Below are 19,921 nucleotides of genomic sequence, written 5' to 3'. Positions count from 1 at the left end.
GTGCTTTCGCCGTAAAGCCTATTTGAAATCGAACACTGTGGCTGGATTTACAAGAAGTTTATCTTTAAAATGGTGTAAAATCATTTTAATTATGGGATTTGAACCAGACAGGTTAAGCACTTTGTGACAACTACTGATGTAAAAAGTGCTTCATAAAATACAATTGATTAACATGTATATCACACCAACTGACTGTTTTTTCTGATGTTCACACAGGATACCATGTTGAGACATTCTCCACATCCAGAGAGCAACAGCAGGAAGATCAGAGAGCTAAGAGGTCTCATCACTGCCCACATTGTGAAGAGATTTTCCCATTTCTATCAAAGCTAAAAATACACCTAAAAATACACACAGAAGAGAAGCCTTACTCCTGCTCTGACTGTGGAAAATGCTTCAAAACATCAACGGTGCCAAAACGTCATCAGAGAACACACACAGGAGAGAAGCCTTCCTCCTGCCCTGACTGTGGAACTCGTTTCGCTCAGCTTTCCCACTTAAAATCACATGAACGTATACATACAGGAGAGAAGCCTTTCTTTTGCCCTGACTGTGGGGCGAGTTTCTCTCAGCTGAGCACCTTAAAAACACACCAACGTATACACACAGGAGCGAAGCCTTATTCCTGCTCTGACTGTGGAAAAAATTTTAAAACGTCAAATGAGCTAAAAGTTCATAAGAGAACACACACAGGAGAGAAGCCTTTCTTCTGCCCTGACTGTGGAACTAGTTTCTCTCACCTTTCCCACTTAAAATCACATGAACGTATACATACAGGAGAGAAGCCTTATTCCTGCTCTGACTGTGGTATATGTTTTAAAACATTAGGTTATATAAAGGTTCACCAGAGAACACACACAGGAGAGAAGCCTTTCTTCTGCTCTGACTGGGGCGAGTTTCTCTCAGCTGGGCACCTTAAAAACACACCAACGTATACACACAGGAGCGAAGCCTTATTCCTGCTCTGACTGTGGAAAATGTTTTAAAACATCAAATAAGCTAAAAGTTCACCAGAGAACACACACAGGAGAGAAGCCTTACATCTGCTCTGACTGTGGGGCGGGTTTCTCTCAGCTGGGCAACTTAAAAACACACCAACGTATACACACAGGAGCGAAGCCTTATTCCTGCTCTGACTGTGGAAAATGTTTTCTAACATTATGTGAGCTAAAGGTTCATCAGAGAACACACACAGGAGAGAAGCCTTACGTCTGCTCTGACTGTGGAACATGCTTCAAGACATCAACTCATCTAAAAGTTCATCAGAGAACACACACAGGAGAGAAGCCTTATTCCTGCTCTGACTGTGGAAAACGTTTTAAAACATCAAATGAGCTAAAAGTTCACCAGAGAACACACACAGGAGATAAGCCTTACTTCTGCTCTGACTGTGGGAAGAGTTTCTCTCACCAGAGCAGCTTAAAAACACACCAACGTATACATTAACTTCATGTGTGTACCTGGGACGGTTGCGTCCCACCTGGTCAACATCCGGTGAAATTGCAGAGTGACCAATTCAAATGTAATTACTATAAATATTTACATTTCATGAAATCACAAGTGTAATACATCAAAATAAAGCTTAACTTGTTGTTAATCTAGCCGCCATGTCAGATTTCAAAAAGGCTTTAAGGCGAAAGCAAACCATGCGATTATCTGAGGACGGCGCTCAGCACACAAAACATTACATACAGTTACCAGCCAAGTAGACTAGTCACGAAAGTCAGAAATATGATGATCTTCATATGGTTGCACTCACAACACTCCCAGTTACACAATAAATGTTCATTTTGTTCGATAAAGTCCCTCTTTATATCTTGAAACCTCCATTTTGTTGGCACATTTTGTTCTGTAATCCAATGGCTCAAATGCGGTCACAAGAGGCAGACGAAAATTCCAAATAGTATCCGTAAAGTTTGTAGAAACATGTAAAACGATGTTTATAATCAATCCTCAGGTTGTTTTTAGCCTAAATAATCGATAATATTTAAACTGGCAACAGCGTCGTTAATATAAAAGAAAAACAAGAAAGGTGCTCTCTGCAGGACCCAGCTCTGGGGACATCCCACTATCCACTCACTCAATGTGGTCATTCTCCCTCATTTTTCAGAATACAAGCCTGAAACAATGTCTAAAGACTGTTCACATCTAGTGTTAGCCATAGGGAATGGAATCTGGGTCTTATCCCTTTAAATGGTGGATAGGCTTTCATTGGAAAAACAGCCATTTCAAAATAATGGCACTTCCTGGATGGATTTTCCTCATGTGTTTGCCTGCCTTTTCAGTTCTGTTATACTCACAGACAATATTTTTTAAGTTTTAGAAACTTTGGAGTGTTGTCTTTCTACTAATTGTATGCATTTCCTAGCTTCTGGTCCTGAGTAGCAGGCAGTTTACTTTGGGAACGCTTTTAATCCGGAGGTGAAAATAGTGACCCCTACCCTAGTGAGGTTAAGGAGAAAAGCCTCATCGGTTCTCTGACCAGCTAAGAATAAAGTCACTCCATCACTTAATTCTCATCTCATAAAAGAAGTTGTAATTGGATCAAATGAAGAAAGCATAGAACACTGTAGAACACTGTAATCCTATTGGTTCTCACTGTGAGAGAACTGTGCAGAGGAAAGGGAGCGTTATAGAATTTTAGCCTCTCTTTACTTTGCACCTTGTCAGTTTTGGTGTGTTTTGTTGGCTTCTACTGTAAAGATTTGCACTTGGTGTTGAATACCATCTGTTATTCTTCTCATTTTGAAAACAAACACTAGTCTGCCAATTGACTGGGTGGTACTGCTTCCCTCTCAGCCTCGTCTGTCTCTGTCTGTAGGGAGAGTTTCAACTGGGCAGCTTAAAAACACACCAACGTTTACACGTAGGAGAGAAGCATTACTCCTGCTCTGTGGAAGGGTGGGCGTGTAAACTCAAACGTCATGCCAAAGGTTGAGTGTTTGAATCTCATCATGGAGGACTTTAGCATTTTAGCTAATTACCAACTTGGCAACTACTTACTACTTTTTAGCTATTAAATCAAATCAAATAAATCAAATCAAATTTATTTGTCACATACACATGGTTAGCAGATGTTAATGCGAGTGTAGCGAAATGCTTGTGCTTCTAGTTCCGACAATGCAGTAATAACGAACAAGTGATCTAACTAACAATTCCAAAAAAAACTACTGTCTTAAACACAGTGTAAGGGGATAAAGAATATGTACATAAAGATATATGAATGAGTGATGGTACAGAGCAGCATAGGCAAGATACAGTAGATGATATCGAGTACAGTATATACATATGAGATGAGTATGTAAACCAAGTGGCATAGTTAAAGTGGCTAGTGATACATGTATTACATAAGGATGCAGTCGATTATATAGAGTACAGTATCTACGTATGCATATGAGATGAATAATGTAGGGTAAGTAACATTATATAAGGTAGCATTGTTTAAAGTGGCTAGTGATATATTTACATCATTTCCCATCAATTCCCATGATTAAAGTGGCTGGAGTAGAGTCAGTGGCATTGACAGTGTGTTGACAGTAGCCACTCAATGTTAGTGGTGGCTGTTTAACAGTCTGATGGCCTTGAGATAGAAGCTGTTTTTCAGTCTCTCGGTCCCAGCTTTGATGCACCTGTACTGACCTCGCCTTCTGGATGACAGCGGGGTGAACAGGCAGTGGCTCGGGTGGTTGATGTCCTTGATGATCTTTATGGCCTTCCTGTAGCATCGGGTGGTGTAGGTGTCCTGGAGGGCAGGTAGTTTGCCCCCGGTGATGCGTTGTGCAGACCTCACTACCCTCTGGAGAGCCTTACGGTTGAGGGCGGTGCAGTTGCCATACCAGGTGGTGATACAGCCCGCCAGGATGCTCTCGATTGTGCATCTGTAGAAGTTTGTGAGTGCTTTTGGTGACAAGCCGAATTTCTTCAGCCCCCTGAGGTTGAAGAGGCGCTGCTGCGCCTTCCTCACGATGCTGTCTGTGTGAGTGGACCAATTCAGTTTGTCTGTGATGTGTATGCCGAGGAACTTAAAACTTGCTACCCTCTCCACTACTGTTCCATCGATGTGGATGGGGGGGTGTTCCCTCTGCTGTTTCCTGAAGTCCACAATCATCTCCTTAGTTTTGTTGACGTTGAGTGTGAGGTTATTTTCCTGACACCACACTCCGAGGGCCCTCACCTCCTCCCTGTAGGCCGTCTCGTCGTTGTTGGTAATCAAGCCTACCACTGTTGTGTCGTCCGCAAACTTGATGATTGAGTTGGAGGCGTGCGTGGCCACGCAGTCGTGGGTGAACAGGGAGTACAGGAGAGGGCTCAGAACGCACCCTTGTGGGGCCCCAGTGTTGAGGATCAGCGGGGAGGAGATGTTGTTGCCTACCCTCACCACCTGGGGGCGGCCCGTCAGGAAGTCCAGTACCCAGTTGCACAAGGCGGGGTCGAGACCCAGGGTCTCGAGCTTGATGACGAGCTTGGAGGGTACTATGGTGTTGAATGCCGAGCTGTAGTCGATGAACAGCATTCTCACATAGGTATTCCTCTTGTCCAGATGGGTTAGGGCAGTGTGCAGTGTGGTTGAGATTGCATCGTCTGTGGACCTATTTGGGCGGTAAGCAAATTGGAGTGGGTCAAGGGTGTCAGGTAGGGTGGAGGTGATATGGTCCTTGACTAGTCTCTCAAAGCACTTCATGATGACGGATGTGAGTGCTACGGGGCGGTAGTCGTTTAGCTCAGTTACCTTAGCTTTCTTGGGAACAGGAACAATGGTGGCCCTCTTGAAGCATGTGGGAACAGCAGACTGGTATAGGGATTGGTTGAATATGTCCGTAAACACACCGGCCAGCTGGTCTGCGCATGCTCTGAGGGCGCGGCTGGGGATGCCGTCTGGGCCTGCAGCCTTGCGAGGGTTAACACGTTTAAATGTCTTACTCACTTCGGCTGCAGTGAAGGAGAGACTGCATGTTTTCGTTGCAGGCCGTGTCAGTGGCACTGTATTGTCCTCAAAGCGGGCAAAAAAGTTGTTTAGTCTGCCTGGGAGCAAGACATCCTGGTCCGTGACTGGGCTGGGTTTCTTCCTGTAGTCCGTGATTGACTGTAGACCCTGCCACATGCCTCTTGTGTCTGAGCCGTTGAATTGAGATTCTACTTTGTCTCTGTACTGGCGCTTAGCTTGTTTGATAGCCTTGCGGAGGGAATAGCTGCGCTGTTTGTATTCAGTCATGTTACCAGACACCTTGCCCTGATTAAAAGCAGTGGTTCGCGCCTTCAGTTCCACACGAATGCTGCCATCAATCCACGGTTTCTGGTTGGGGAATGTTTTAATCGTTGCTATGGGAACGACATCTTCAACGCACGTTCTAATGAACTCGCACACCGAATCAGCGTATTCGTCAATGTTGTTGGCTGACGCAATACGAAACATCTCCCAGTCCACGTGATGGAAGCAGTCTTGGAGTGTGGAGTCAGCTTGGTCGGACCAGCGTTGGACAGACCTCAGCGTGGGAGCTTCTTGTTTTAGTTTCTGTCTGTAGGCAGGGATCAACAAAATGGAGTCGTGGTCAGCTTTTCCGAAAGGGGGGCGGGGCAGGGCCTTATATGCGTCGCGGAAGTTAGAGTAACAATGATCCAGGGTCTTTCCACCCCTGGTTGCGCAATCGATATGCTGATAAAATTTAGGGAGTCTTGTTTTCAGATTAGCCTTGTTAAAATCCCCAGCTACAATGAATGCAGCCTCCGGATAAATCGTTTCCAGTTTGCAGAGAGTTAAATAAAGTTCGTTCAGAGCCATCGATGTGTCTGCTTGGGGGGGGATATATACGGCTGTGATTATAATCGAAGAGAATTCTCTTGGTAGATAATGCGGTCTACATTTGATTGTGAGGAATTCTAAATCAGGTGAACAGAAGGATTTGAGTTCCTGTATGTTTCTTTCATCACACCATGTCACGTTGGCCATAAGGCATATGCCCCCGCCCCTCTTCTTACCAGAAAGATGTTTGTTTCTGTCCGCGCGATGCGTGGAGAAACCCGCTGGCTGCACCGCTTCGGATTGCGTCTCTCCAGTGAGCCACGTTTCTGTGAAACAGAGAACGTTACAGTCTCTGATGTCCCTCTGGAATGCTACCCTTGCTCGGATTTCATCAACCTTGTTGTCAAGAGACTGGACATTGGCAAGAAGAATGCTAGGGAGTGGTGCACGATGTGCCCGTCTCCGGAGTCTGACCAGAAGACCGCTTCGTTTCCCTCTTTTTCTGAGTCGTTTTTTTGGGTCGCTGCATGGGAACCATCCCGTGGCGCTGGTTGTAAGGCAGAACACAGGATCCGCATCGCGAAAAACATATTCTTGGTCGTACTGGTGGTGAGTTGACGCTGATCTTATATTCAGTAGTTCTTCTCGGCTGTATGTGATGAAACCTAAGATGACCTGGGGTACTAGTGTAAGAAATAACACGTAAAAAAACAAAAAACTGCATAGTTTCCTAGGAACGCGAAGCGAGGCGGCCATCTCTGTCGGCGCCGGAAGCTAATGTTAACATTACTTAGCATGTTAGCTACCCTTTCTCCTAAACCCATTTAACTCTATCTTAAACCCCTCACCCCTAACCTAGCTAACGTTAGCAACAACAAATTGGAATTCATAACATATCTTACATATTACAAGTTCGTAACATATTGTATGAATAGCAATGCGTAAAATAACATACGAATTGGAATTCTTAACATACGATACGTCCTACAAGTCGTATTATACTGAACAACAATCTAAACGTAACAATTTCAAAGATTTACAGTTTGTATAAGGAAATCAGTCATTGGAAATAAATGAGGCCCTAATCTATGTTAGGTTACATTACATTGGACCTCCAATATAAACTAAACATGTAAAGTGTTGGTTTCATGAGCTGAAATAAAAAGATCCAGCACAAAAAGCTAATGTCTCTCAAATGTTGTGCACAACTTTGTTTATATATACTTATACTTTTATATATACTGTTAGTGAGCATTTCAGCCTTTGTCAAGATAATCCATCCACCTGACAGGTGTGGCATATCAAGATGCTGATAAAACAGCAAGGTCATTACACAGGTGCACCTTGTGCTGGGGGACAATAAAAGGCCACACAACACAATATCACAGATGTCTCAAGTTCAGGGAATGTGCAATTCTCATGATGACTGCAGGAATGTCCACCAGAGCTGTTGCCAGAGAACTCAATATTTATATCTCTACTATTAGCCACCTCTAACGTCCTTTTAGAGAATTTGGCAGGACATCCAACCGGCCTCACAACTGCAGATCACATGTAACCACGGCAGCCCAGTACCTCTTCACCTGCAGGATTGTCCGAGGTGGTGGGGGGAGGGGCAGAGTAGTATTTCTATCTGTAATCAAGACCTTTTGTGGGGAAAAACTCATTCTGATTGGCCGGGCCTGGCTCCCAAGTGGGCCTATGCCCTCCCAAGTCCCACCCATGGCTGAGCCCCTGCCCAGTCATGTGAAATCCATACTAAATGGAGTGGCACGGATGTTTTTGTAATATATAATACGTTTTGCTCTGAGACTAGGTTGTCCCTCTGCAGTATTCTGTGGGAAGGAGCTAGTAGACACTTTTTTTTATTGAACCTTTATTTAACTAGGCAAGTCAGTTAAGAACAAAATTTTAATTACAATGATGGCCTAGGAACAGTGGGTTCACTGCCTTGTTCAGAGGCAGAACAACAGATTTTTACCTTGTCAGCTCAGGGATTCGATCTTACAACTTTTTGGTTACTGGCCCAACGCTCTAACCACTAGGCTACCTTCCGCCCCTAACATGTAGCAGATAGAGATGATTACTTTTCACCACTAGTTTGGGGGGGGGGGTGTGGGGGGTGTTTTACAACTTTATTTAATGATACACAGTTTATGAAATGAATACGTGTGTTTATTAATTGTCTTTCAAACTAGATGAGTTATTTTAGTTACTGATCATGAATGTGTTTGGAAAACTGCATTGAGGCAAACTTTATTGATCTGCCAATGAAAAATAAAGTTACATGAATATGTACTGGTCAACCTCTTCTTCTCTTTAGTATTCAGTTCTTCATATTAGATCTGACAGTATGAATGGTTCTTATGGTTATATTTAGTTCTTCATATTAGATCTGACAGTATGAATGGTTCTGATGGTTGTATTCAGTTCTTCATATTAGATCTGACAGTAGAACAGAAGTGCTTAGACTGGGCTGAGAGGTTGCTTGACCTCCTGTAGCAGTGGGACGGCCATGAGACCAGAGGTGGCAGAACTGAGTGCTCGGGTTGGGATACAGGGTTTGAGCCTGAAAGTAGAGATGGGGCAGTTCCTCTTGCTGCACCATAATAAACACCATTGTCTTGGGGTGGATGTGAGCTTCGACTGGAAGCCAGTGGAATGTACGGAGGAGCAGGGTGACACGGGGGATCTTGGGAAGGTTAAACACCCAGACGGACTGCAGTGTTCTAGATAAGTTCAGTGGAGACCCATCATTCAGGGCAGGTGAGCCACCTGTTTTGAGCCCCACAGTTTTAGCAATAAAACAGTGAGAAAATAAAGTATCTGTTTGCAAACAATGTAAAAAAAAACATGTTATTGACTTGTTAATAAAGCCGCATACAAACATGGTCTATTTGGTTTTCTTGAGTAAGGCATCTCCAAAATGCAGGTGTTTCAGCCTAGATTAGTGCTTTCTGTGGAGGTGGGGCAAGCCAGCAGAAAATACTGAGCTTAGCGCTGTGATTGGCTCAGTGTTTTGTCATTCATGGGAACAGTACATCACTGCCAAGACTAAGGGTAGAACATGAAAATTCAAGCCCCTTGGGTGCTGCGAGAGAGTTACATTAGAAGTGCCCATCCAAGAAGGCTCAAGGTCATTGTCCACAGATAAAGTAACGTAAAATCATGTTATTTCTACAGTTGCTTTGATTGGACTGATCATGTCAACATCGTACTTTCAACATCTGAGCTAACAGTCATTATGAATCAAGTCGACAATCTACTGGCAAATCCTTTTTAATCTTTGTCATATGAAGAGAAATAATGAGAAATTATAGAGAAAAGGTATCGGTACTCATCGGTCATTGGACATAAACATTACAAAACAAATGATAAATTCAACAATGAGTGGTTTGGAAGGAATCAGTGGCTAACTGCAAGCATTGCAAAGCAATCATTAGCCTGCTATTCATTGGAGTGGCTCTGTGGTCTCAAGTCTAAGATTAAGGGGCTTTTTTCCTAGTTTAAAATTGTAACATTTCAACATTGGCCGTGCTGTCAATGGAGCTTGATTTGTGCCGCGCACAAATCAACTTAACTCGGTACTGCAAAATCGGACTTGAGTGAGTTCAAGACAACTGGGAACTCAGGGAAAAGCAAGCTTCGACTGGGAAAATATGTTTTGAACTTTCCTCCAACTCGGAATTGTACATTTGGAACTTGGGCCTCTTTCTACAGCTACAACCTGAAGATCACTGACGTCATCATTTTTTTCCTGAGTTCCCAGTTGTCTCTAAAGCACCATAAATCCAGAGAATGACAGACTTTGATGACAAAATATTCCCACGACTGAACCTTCTTGTTCAAGTGATCACAGCACAACAAGGTGAGTCAAACAATGTCTTGTATGCTGCTGCATAAATTATGTAATATGCCATTGTCTGCATATATGCCCCTTTTATTTATCCTACGGTTCTGACTTGGTGTACAGGGAGAACACTAAGAACGGTCCATGTTCTGAATTCTGTCACTTTGCATTTCAAAAGGGCTGCACAAATAGTTATATTGACTCCGTCCTAGCTCGCTCATTAAAGTCTTAATCGAAATTACAGATTTTCTCTAATTCGCTTTTCGTCCCCTTATGCCATAGTTTGTACATCTCAATTGTCTGTAGAAACCACATTTGTTTAAGTCAGTCAGCCATGTTTTTTAAAAAGCAGTACATTTTAAAAGCAGGAAATGAGGATGAATGAACTGTTTCGTTGCCAGACAAGGCTCCGCTGATAGCCAGGTGTAGCAGTGGTAAGTTGTTGGGACTATGCTTTTGGGTCAGCTTTATGTAGGCCCTAACAGTTTGTGGGCACCGTTATAGTGCAATTAATGTATTGTTTAGTATTGTGTTGTGTAGTGGCTTTGCTGGCATGCATCCCACTTTTTAACTGAATCATTATTTAACTAGGTAAGTAATTTAAGAACATAAGTTTGTTTAAAAAAATTTTAAAATCATTATTTAACAATTCAAGTCATTTAAGAACATATTCTTATTTACAATGACGGCCGACCCTGGCCAAACCCGAATGATGCTGGGCCAATGTGCGCTTCCCTATGGGACTCACAATCATGGCCGGATGTGATTCAGACTGGATTCGAAGCTTACAGACTGGAAGCCTGGCCCCTTGATCCGAAAGAGGTGTAATTGCAGACCGCAATTAGAGGCGTTCTCTGATATCGGGTGTTTCATGATATCTACTTTAAACCAATTGATGCTCCCCATTGGTCCGTGGCGGTTTCTTGTGCATTGGGACAACAGTTGTTGACATCTGTTACATTGTAGCTAACCCTAACCCTTTTCCTAACCTTAACCTCAGTCTCCTAACCTGCCACGGTAATTCACCTAAATTGCCACTTTAATTATCCTAACCTGTAAGGGGCACACTCCAACACTCAGACATAGCCTGCGTTCCTAAATTCGCTCTGGCTATATACTCCGATTTCAGACCATTCTCTCTGAGTGCCAGAGGGAAGAATAATTGATGAAAAACAAATGCTCAACACCCCTTGAATACGGCCGGTGTCAGTAAGCGTCGGCAAAAAATGCTTTATTAAATTGTTGCCTGAAGCACAGTTAAAGTCACCAATGCTCTGGATAACATGAACACATCCTAACCAGCTCTGCTAAGGCGAGTAAAATGGTCAGTTCTCTCATTTGTACTGGAAGTAGCTAGCTAGCTAGCCAATGTTAACCAGTTATCTTGGATGCTTGACTGCTGTTGTGAGGTCAGAACACTTGAATCAACCCTCCTCCTCCGCCAGAGCGTCCAGTGTGCCAAGCACACTCTGGCACTCCAGATTGAATTTAAGACCACATCCATAATTTAAAAATAAAGTATTTGTGTCAGAATCAAATCAGATGCAGTAGGGCTGCGCGAATTTAAATGTTTTCCTGTCCTGCTAATCATTCAAAATGTAACGAGTACTTTTGGGTGTCAGGGAAAATGTATGGAGTTGAAAGTACATTATTTTCTTTAGGAATGTAGTGGAGTAGAAGTAGAAGTTGTCAAAAAATATCAATAGTAAAGTACAAATACACCCAAAAACTACTGATGTCGCACTTAAATATTTGTACTTCAGTACTTTACACCACTAATTGCAGAGAATACTGACTGAAGATGTTCCTCCCTACGAGGCCCATGAGACTGTGTAGGGATGTGATTTGAATCGGACTGTGACTGAAGGAGTGGGATGTTGTTATTTATCTATTTATGTATTTGGTTTTGATGTCGTTGTTCCCCCTCCCCTTTTCCGCAAAGGAAATGTATTTTCTTCTACAGTTTACTAACCTTACAGTAGGTGGCGGCAGACATGTTATATTTGTGTAAATGTCAGTATACCAGAGAAGGAGATGACGCTGATGCGTTGTCGTATTGGGGAACAGGAAGTTCCGGGTCGAAACGACAGAACTGTGCTGTTGTGTCGATAGTGGTTGTGTCCGTTTCAAATGTATCATGTAGGTATGTAATAGCATGTTTAAACTTTCTAATGTCGAAAGAATATATAACATGCTAGGTAACAAATCCGTTTCACGCCTGGTAATGGTTTTAATTGTATGTATTATTTTGGAGTCTAACCGAGTGAGTGAAGAACGTGATTAAAAACGATTTTACAAGTCACATAGACTTTGGGTTTGTCTGAGTGTATGTACATAATTTCGTCAGTCATTTCATAAAGATTCCATTTATTTAAGTTCGTTTTTACATGTTCTTGGTTTTGTGTAAAATGTTTATGAGCTGGTAAATAGCCTTGTCCGAACCATCCTGTTCTCGCGAGTTTACATACACTGTTTCGTTAATGTAAACTCGCGAGATCAGGATGATTCGGACGAGGCAAGTCAAATGGCGGCTTCAACGGTTTCGGTCGTCTTTCTAGGAGTTTGCTCGTGGTGAAATGACGACATGAGGCTGTGTGATAGTGTCAAAATAGAGGGAAGCTAACTGAAGTTATCCTTCACCATTTGGAGAGAGAGGCCAACTGCATGGAATGGCGTCGATTAATGCGGATGAATCGGAGCACGTGTCAAACTCATTCCATGGAGGACCAAGTGTCTACGGGTTTTCGCTCCACACCTGTACTTGATTAATGAATTAAGGTCACTATTTAGAAAGGAACTCCCCTCATCTGATTGTCTAGGTTTTAATTGAAAGGAAAACCTGATGAGAATTGTCCCTCAATAGAATGAGTTTGACATCCCTGAAACAATGGAAATTGAGAGTTTGAGGACCAACAGCTGTGCTGGAATGCGATCAATGTAGGGGACAGTTCTGATGTTATTGAGCGGGAGGATGAGGGCATAGTATGTGAATGTTCTGTAGTGGGAAGACATAGGAAGAACAGAGATATTGATACTGGAAGCAGGGGTGCATGTAGTATAGAAACTAGAGGCCCAAGGTAGGGAGCTAGAGTAATAATGTGTTAGAGTGGAAAGTTGGGATGGTGTTTGAGGAGACCACAGGGTCTCATTCACACCCTGATTAACCAAGGCCATAAAAAGAGGTGACGTTAAACTGGGATGCAGCTGTGTAAATGAGAACTTGTTCTGAACTAGCCTACCTGGTTAAATAAAGGTGAAATAAAACATTGAAAGTGGTAGATTGTTAATATCTTGTGCTGGTCAGGTTCAGCAAGGGAAGATTCTTCAATTGGAAAATCATAATGGGACGAAGCTTAGAAGCCATGACCCTGGAGCTGATGCTACATTGAAGGGAGTAATAATCTCTGAGGTCCCAATATCTATGTCCATGGATGATATTGTTAAAGAACATGTGAAGGGAGACAGAGTGGTTGAAGCCTAAAGGTTGATCAGTAGGAAAGAGGGTGAAAGAAGTGAAAGCTTATCAGTGTTGTTGAGGTGTTAGAAGGTTTTGTCTGGAAAAGTACAGAATAGGATTCCTTAGCTTCAATGTCAGTGATTTTGACCCAGCCTCATTAATCAACCAATCAAATGTATTTATAAAGCCCTTCTTACATCAGCTGATGTCACAAAGTGCTGTACAAAAACCCAGCCTAAAAGCCCAAACAGCAAGCAATGCAGGTGTAGAAGCACAGTGGCTAGGAAAAACTCCCTAGAAAGGCCAGAACCAAGGAAGAAACCTAGAAAGGAAAAAGGCTATGAGGGGTGGCCAGTCCTCTTCTGCCTGTGCTGGGTGGAGATTATAACAGAACATTGCCAATATGTTCAAATGTTCATAGATGACCAGCAGGGTCAAATAATAATAATAATCACAGTGGATGTTGAGGGTGCGACATGTCAGCCCCTCAGGAGTAAATTGGGGAACATGATTACAGTGAATGTTGGAGCAATGTGACGGTGAAGTGTTGCAATTGTGCGAAGGACACACAGCAACATTTGGTGGATGCCAGGTGCGGAGAGATGCTCAGATATAGAATCTGTCATGATGTATCATATGCAGAGGCTGTAAGACAGACTGGTGGAACTACAGTGCAGACTGATGGAGCTTAATACAGTGAAGACAAGGTTATTCATGAAATAGTACATAGTGCTGCCTGAAACACTGCGATCTTGTACTAAATGGTTGTTGAGTCATTTATGCATTTATGTGAATTTAGGAAATCTACTATAGATTAAGTGCACTTATGTTGTGCTATTTAAAATGTGTACTTTGTGTCTAATGTGAATGAATGTTTTGTCAGGGATTATCTACCTGATCGACTGAAATGATAATCAAACATGAAAAAAGATAAAATATTTTTACAGAATAAAGTGACAGAACTGTCAAGAAAATAACTTTTGTTTCTGTTTTTCTTTATTACTACAGACCTTAATCTGAGGCCAGTAATCTGAGGCCAGTAACATCAACAGTGAGGACAAACGCAACCTGTCTCTCTCCTTCCACACTGAGTAGGAACCTACAGTCACTGGGTCCTGATTGTGACAGTGGAGCCCAGTTTGCTCTGCAGGATCCAGAGATGGCATCAGTGAAACTGGAAGACTGCAGTCAAACACTGGAGCTGAATATCAACATTAAAGATGAAGAGGAAGAGGAGGAGAAGATTAGGACAACTGTTAGTCACGGTAAGAGCTGGTTCTACCTATAAGTTATCTTCATATATTATACCTCCATAAGTTATGACCAGTCTATTGTTAGGTTGAATTCTGTAATTCTGACATCACACATCCCTAAACAACTCAAGACTTCACAGCGAAGCAAAAACTATTTAAACTTGTAACGCCTGCCTTTGCCCACACATTGTCTCAAGAACTTTGAAAATGTTTAATACCCTCAATCACCAAGTTAGGCATACCTCATTTCAAAATAGGCCATGGCATCATCACTGTCAATATTGAATTATAATTTGTTTGCTGCACAGAATATCAGATCTCAACAACGATTGGAGAAGTGTTGAACATCAATTTGTAGAAACATCTCAAGGATGATCAATGGAAACAGGATGCACCTGAGTTCATTTCAAAAGTTTGGGGTCACTTAACACCAGTCTCAACGTCAACCAGTCTCAATTTAATTTTAGAATAAGGCTGTAACATAAGAAAATGTGGAAAAAGTCAAGGGGTCTGAATACTTTCCGAGGGCACTGTCAGACCCCTTCCCATTTCTCCCATTTTGGTACGTTACAGCCTTCTTCTAAAATTGATAACATGTTTTTCCTCGTCAATCTACACACAATACCCCATAATGACATCACAATATCCCATAATGACAAAGCCAAAACAGGTTTTTAGAAAGTCTTGCAATTGTAAAAAAAAAAAAAAAGATAAAAGAAGATAATAATTGCTTATTTAGGTAAGTTTTCAGACCCTTTGCTCTGAGATGATCCTTGAGATGTTTCTACAACTTGGAGTCCACCTGTGGTAAATTCAATTGATTGGACATGATTTGGACAGGCACACACCTGTCTATGTCAGGTCCCACATTTGACACTGCATGTCAGAGTTAAAACCGAGTCATGAGGTGGAAGGATTTGTCCGTCGAGCTCCGTGACAGGATTGTGTCGGCACAGATATGGGGACGGGTACCAAAACATTTCTGCAGCATTAAAGGTCCCCAAGAACACAGAGGCCTCCATCATTCTTCAATGGAAGAAGTTTGTAACCACCAAGACTCTTCCTAGAGCGGGCCACCCGGACAAACTGAGCAATCGGGGGAGAAGGGCCTTGGTCAGGGAGGTGGCCAAGAACCTGATGGTCAATCTGACAGAGCTCCAGAGTTCCTCTATGGAGACGAGAGAATCTTCCAGAAGGACAACCATCTCTGCAGGACTCCACTAATCATGTCTTTATGGTAGAGTGCCCAGACGGAAGCCACTCCTCAGTAAAAGGCACATGACAGTCCACTTGGAGTTTGCCAAAAGGCACCTAAAGGACTCTGACCATGAGCTTGAGAGGATCTGCAGAGAAGAATGGGAGAAACTCCCCAAATACAATTGTGCCAAGCTTGTAGCTTCATAACCAACAAGACTCAAGGCTGTAATCGCTGCCAAAGGTGCTTCAACTAACTATTGTGTAAAGGGTCTGAATACTTACGTAAATGTAATATTTCATGTTATTTCTAAAAACCTGTTTTTGCCCTTGCCATTATGGGTATTGTGTGTAGACTGATGGGAATTAGAATAAGACTGTAATGTAACAAAAATCCAAGGGGTCTGAATACTTTTTGAATGCATTGTAGACGTTATTTCATGCTGCTAAGACTTGTATGGATGACAACAGTATTGTCAGCATTTGTTTTATTCACTGGTCTATCTGGAGTGATCAGAGTGTAGACTAAAGAAGTGGAGTAGACAAACTGCCAGTGTTTTGAAGTTCTATGAAATGAGTCTGTGTAGTTACTAACCCCCTTTGTCACGAGAATTTCTATCCCAATGTTCTAACTGAACTATTTTATAACTCCATCTGTATCCTAGAGTTTGTAAGGCTCTAAGTTTTAATAAACAGAGTCCCAGCATACAAATTATCAGTTCTTTATTCAGAGAGCTCTGCCCTCTCAAGTTCAGAGCCCATCTTTTATACACACATCAGTGGAGAACCCCACCCCTCTTTAGGATGGCTGTATTGTTCCACTGTACACTGTACACATTGTTTATCATATTCTGCAACATGTTTCATGATAGACAAGCCTAACAGTTTCTCCTCTCCGGGTGGGGACAGAATGTCCTGTAAGGAACACAATGTTCTAATTCTATCCTGCCAACGCTGCACATATTACCAACGTATAGTCTTATGTGTCTGATGGATTTCACACAGTGATACAGTTTCAGGGTGAAATATCTTAGTCATTACTTTCAACACACAAATTCTTGTATCACCCTTGTGATGTTGAGTGGAGGATGATATAGCTCATCATTTTCACCACTTTTGCCTCTTATTAGTTTTTGACTCCACCCCAGTTTTAGAATAGTTTTATTCCCATTCCCATACAGCCTACTGAAATGAATACATACACTACCGTTGAAAAGTTTAGGGTCACTTAGAAATGTCCTTGTTTTTGAAAGAAAAGTATGGTTTTTTGTCCATTAAAATAACCTCAAATTGACCATTAATACAGTGGAGACGTTGTTAATGTTGTAAATGACTTGTAGCTGGAAACGGATGATTTTTTAAAATGGAATATCTACATAGGTGTACAGAGGCCCATTATCAGCAACCATCACTCCTATGATCCAAATGCATGTTGTGTTAGAAAGGGCTAATTGATCATTACAAAACCCTTTTGCAATTATGTTAGCACAGCTGAAAACTGTGGTGCTGATAAAAGAAGCAATAAAACGGTCCTTTTTTAGACTAGTTGAGTATCTGGGTCATTTGTCGGTTCGATTACAGGCTCAAAATGGCCAAAAACAAAGACCTTTCTTCTGAAAGTCATCAGTATATTCTTGTTCTGAGAAATGAAGGCTATTCCATGTGAGAAATTTCCAAGAAACTGAAGATCTCGTGCAGTTCTGTGTACTACTCCCTTCACAGAACAGTGCAAACTGGCTCTAACCAGAATATAAAGAGGAGTGGGAGGCCCCTGTGCACAACTGGGCAAGAGGACAAGAATTTTAGTGTCTAGTTTGAGCTGTTCTGTGAAGAGAGTAGTACACAGCATTGTACGAGATCTTCAGCCGTTTCCAGCTACAATAGTAATTTACAACATTAACAATGTCTACACTGTATTTCTGATCACTTTGACATTATTTGATTGGACAAAAAAATTGCTATTCTTTAAAAAACATGGACATTTGTAACTTTAGAATTTATTCATTTATTTCACCACTAATGGTAGTGTATTTAAAAAATATACATTTTTTTAACCTTTATTTAACTTTCTTAGTATACTGGTTATTGTCCGGAATTTCCGATGACTGACGTGCCCAAAGTAAACTGCCCAGAAGCTAAGATATGCATATACTTGGTAGCATTGGATAGAAAACACCCTGAAGTTTCTAAAACTAAAAATAATGTCTGTGGGTATAACAGAACTGATATGACAGGCGAAAACCTTGAGTAAAATCCATCCGGAATTTTTATTTCTTGAGGTCACAGAATTTTTCAATGCTTGCCTATGGGATATTCAAATTGATAGGACCCAGATTGCAGTTCCTTTGGCTTCCACTAGATGTCAAGTGTTTAGAAAGGGTATCATGCTTGTTTTTTGAAAAATGAGTATTTGTAGTTTTTCCAAGATGTCCCCTGTTAGAAAAGTAGTCATGTTGCGCGCATCAATGAGAGTGCGCTCTTCGTTATTTATCTTTGCTATTGAACACACTATTCTCCGTCTTAAATATGATTGTTTATTTACATATTAGAATACCTGAGGATTAATTGGAAACTTCGTTTGACTTTTTTGGACGATCTTTACCGGTAACCTTTAGGATTGGTTTGTGTGCATGTTGAACGAGTGACCTACTGAATCAAGCACGACATCTAAACTGATACTTTTGGGATATAATGAAGGATATTATCGAACAAAACAACCATTCATTGTGTAGCTGGGACCCTTGGGATTGCAATCAGAGTAAGATCTTCAAAGGTAAGTGATTTATTTAATTGCTGTCTGTGATTTTGTGACGCCTGTGCTGGTTGAAAAAGTATTTTGACGTGGGGAGCTGTCCTCAGATAATTGCTTGGTATGCTTTCTCCGTAAAGCCTTTTTCAAATCTGACAACGCAGTTGGATTAACAAGAAGCTTTTAAATTATGTCAGACACTTCTATTTTCATGAATGTTTAATATTCCGATTTTTGTATTTTGAATTTCGCGCTCTGCAATTTCACCGGATGTTGTCGTAGGTGTCCTGCTAGCGTTTGGACATAGGCAAGTCAGTTAAGAACAAATTCTTATTTTCAATGACGGCCTAGGAACATTGGGTTAACTGCCTTGTTCAGGGGCAGAATGACAGATTTTTACCTTGTCAGCTCGGGGATTCGATCTTGCAACCTTTCGGTTGCTCTAACCACTAGGCTACCTGTCACCCGGTATGGCCAGAAGAGGACTGGTCACCACTCTGAGCCTGGTTCCTCTCTCGGTTTCTTCCTAGGTTCCTGCTTTCTAGGGAGTTTTTTTGTGGCCACTGTGCTTCTACATCTGCATTGCTTGCTCTTTGGGGATTTTAGGTTGGGTTTCTGTTAACCTCTCTGGGAAAAAGCAAAAAGCAGAAATATCGATAAAATTAATCACCTACCTTTGATGATCTTCATCAGATGACACTCCTAGGACATCATGTTACACAACATGTTACACATCATGTTACACATGTATGTTTTGTTCGGTAAAGTTCATATTTATATCCAACAATCTGAGTTTACATAGGAGCGTTACGTTCAGTAGTTCCATAACATCCGGTGATTTTTGCACAAAGCCACATCAATGACAGAAATGCTCATAATAAATGTTGATGAAAATACAAGAATTATGCACGGAATTATAGATACACTTCTCCTTAATGCAACCGCTGTGTCCGATTTAAAAAAAACTTTACCAAAAAAGCATAATCTGAGTACGGCGCTCAGACAACAAAATCAAGCCAAACAAATGTCCGCCATGTTGGAGTCGAGAGATGTCAGAATAACATGATAAATATTCACTTACCTTTGATGATCTTCATCAGAATGCACTCCCAGGAATCCCAGGTCCACAATAAGTGCTTGTTCTGTTCGATAATGTACATCATTTATTTCAAAATAGCTCCTTTTGTTGGCGCGTGTTCACTAGTTTCAGACGAAAAGTCAAAAAAAGTTCCGTTACAGTCCATAGCAACATGTTAAACGATGTTTAGAATCAATCTTTAGGGCGTTTTCAACATAAGTCTTCATTAATGTTCCAACCGGACAATTCCTTTGTCTGTACAAATGAAGTGGAACGTAGCTACCTTTCACGTGAGCGCGCCAGACCGAGGCTGTGGCACTCTGCCAGACCACTCACTCATAGAGCCCTTATGAGCCCCTCCTTTAGAGTAGAATCCTCAAAACAGGTTCTAAATACTGTTGACATCTAGTGGAAGCCTTGGGAAGTGAAAAATAATTAACATCACACGGTATCTTCAATAGGAGCTGAGTTGAATAACTACAAACCTCAGATTTTCCACTTCCTACAAGCTACCCAATACTGCCCCCTACCCCAAAGAAGTTAACTTCACTAGGGTAGGGGGCGGCATTTGGAATTTTAACTTAAACTGCCTGCTACTTG

General features: G+C 41.7%; 1 protein-coding gene and 1 pseudogene across 1 annotated transcript in view; both read left to right on the top strand.

Moving 5' to 3' along the window:
- Nucleotides 1-329: 329 nt before the first annotated feature.
- LOC116359812 (gastrula zinc finger protein XlCGF17.1-like) lies at nt 330-1,483 on the top strand (annotated as a pseudogene).
- Nucleotides 1,484-11,628: 10,145 nt separating this feature from the next.
- The window catches only part of LOC116359805 (gastrula zinc finger protein XlCGF28.1-like), a 31,265-nt gene continuing 22,972 nt past the window's right edge, over nt 11,629-19,921 (top strand). The window contains exons 1-2 of the mRNA XM_031813551.1: nt 11,629-11,733; nt 14,056-14,312. Of these exons, the coding sequence (XP_031669411.1) occupies nt 14,207-14,312 (106 nt within the window). The 5' untranslated portion in view covers nt 11,629-11,733; nt 14,056-14,206. The remainder of the gene's footprint in view (nt 11,734-14,055; nt 14,313-19,921) is intronic.

This window comes from Oncorhynchus kisutch, unplaced genomic scaffold (assembly GCF_002021735.2).
Source record: "Oncorhynchus kisutch isolate 150728-3 unplaced genomic scaffold, Okis_V2 Okis05a-Okis16b_hom, whole genome shotgun sequence".
NCBI classification, from domain to species: Eukaryota; Metazoa; Chordata; class Actinopteri; order Salmoniformes; family Salmonidae; genus Oncorhynchus; species Oncorhynchus kisutch.
Note: the sequence above shows the minus strand (reverse complement) of the source record. Positions and strands in the feature narration are given on the sequence as shown.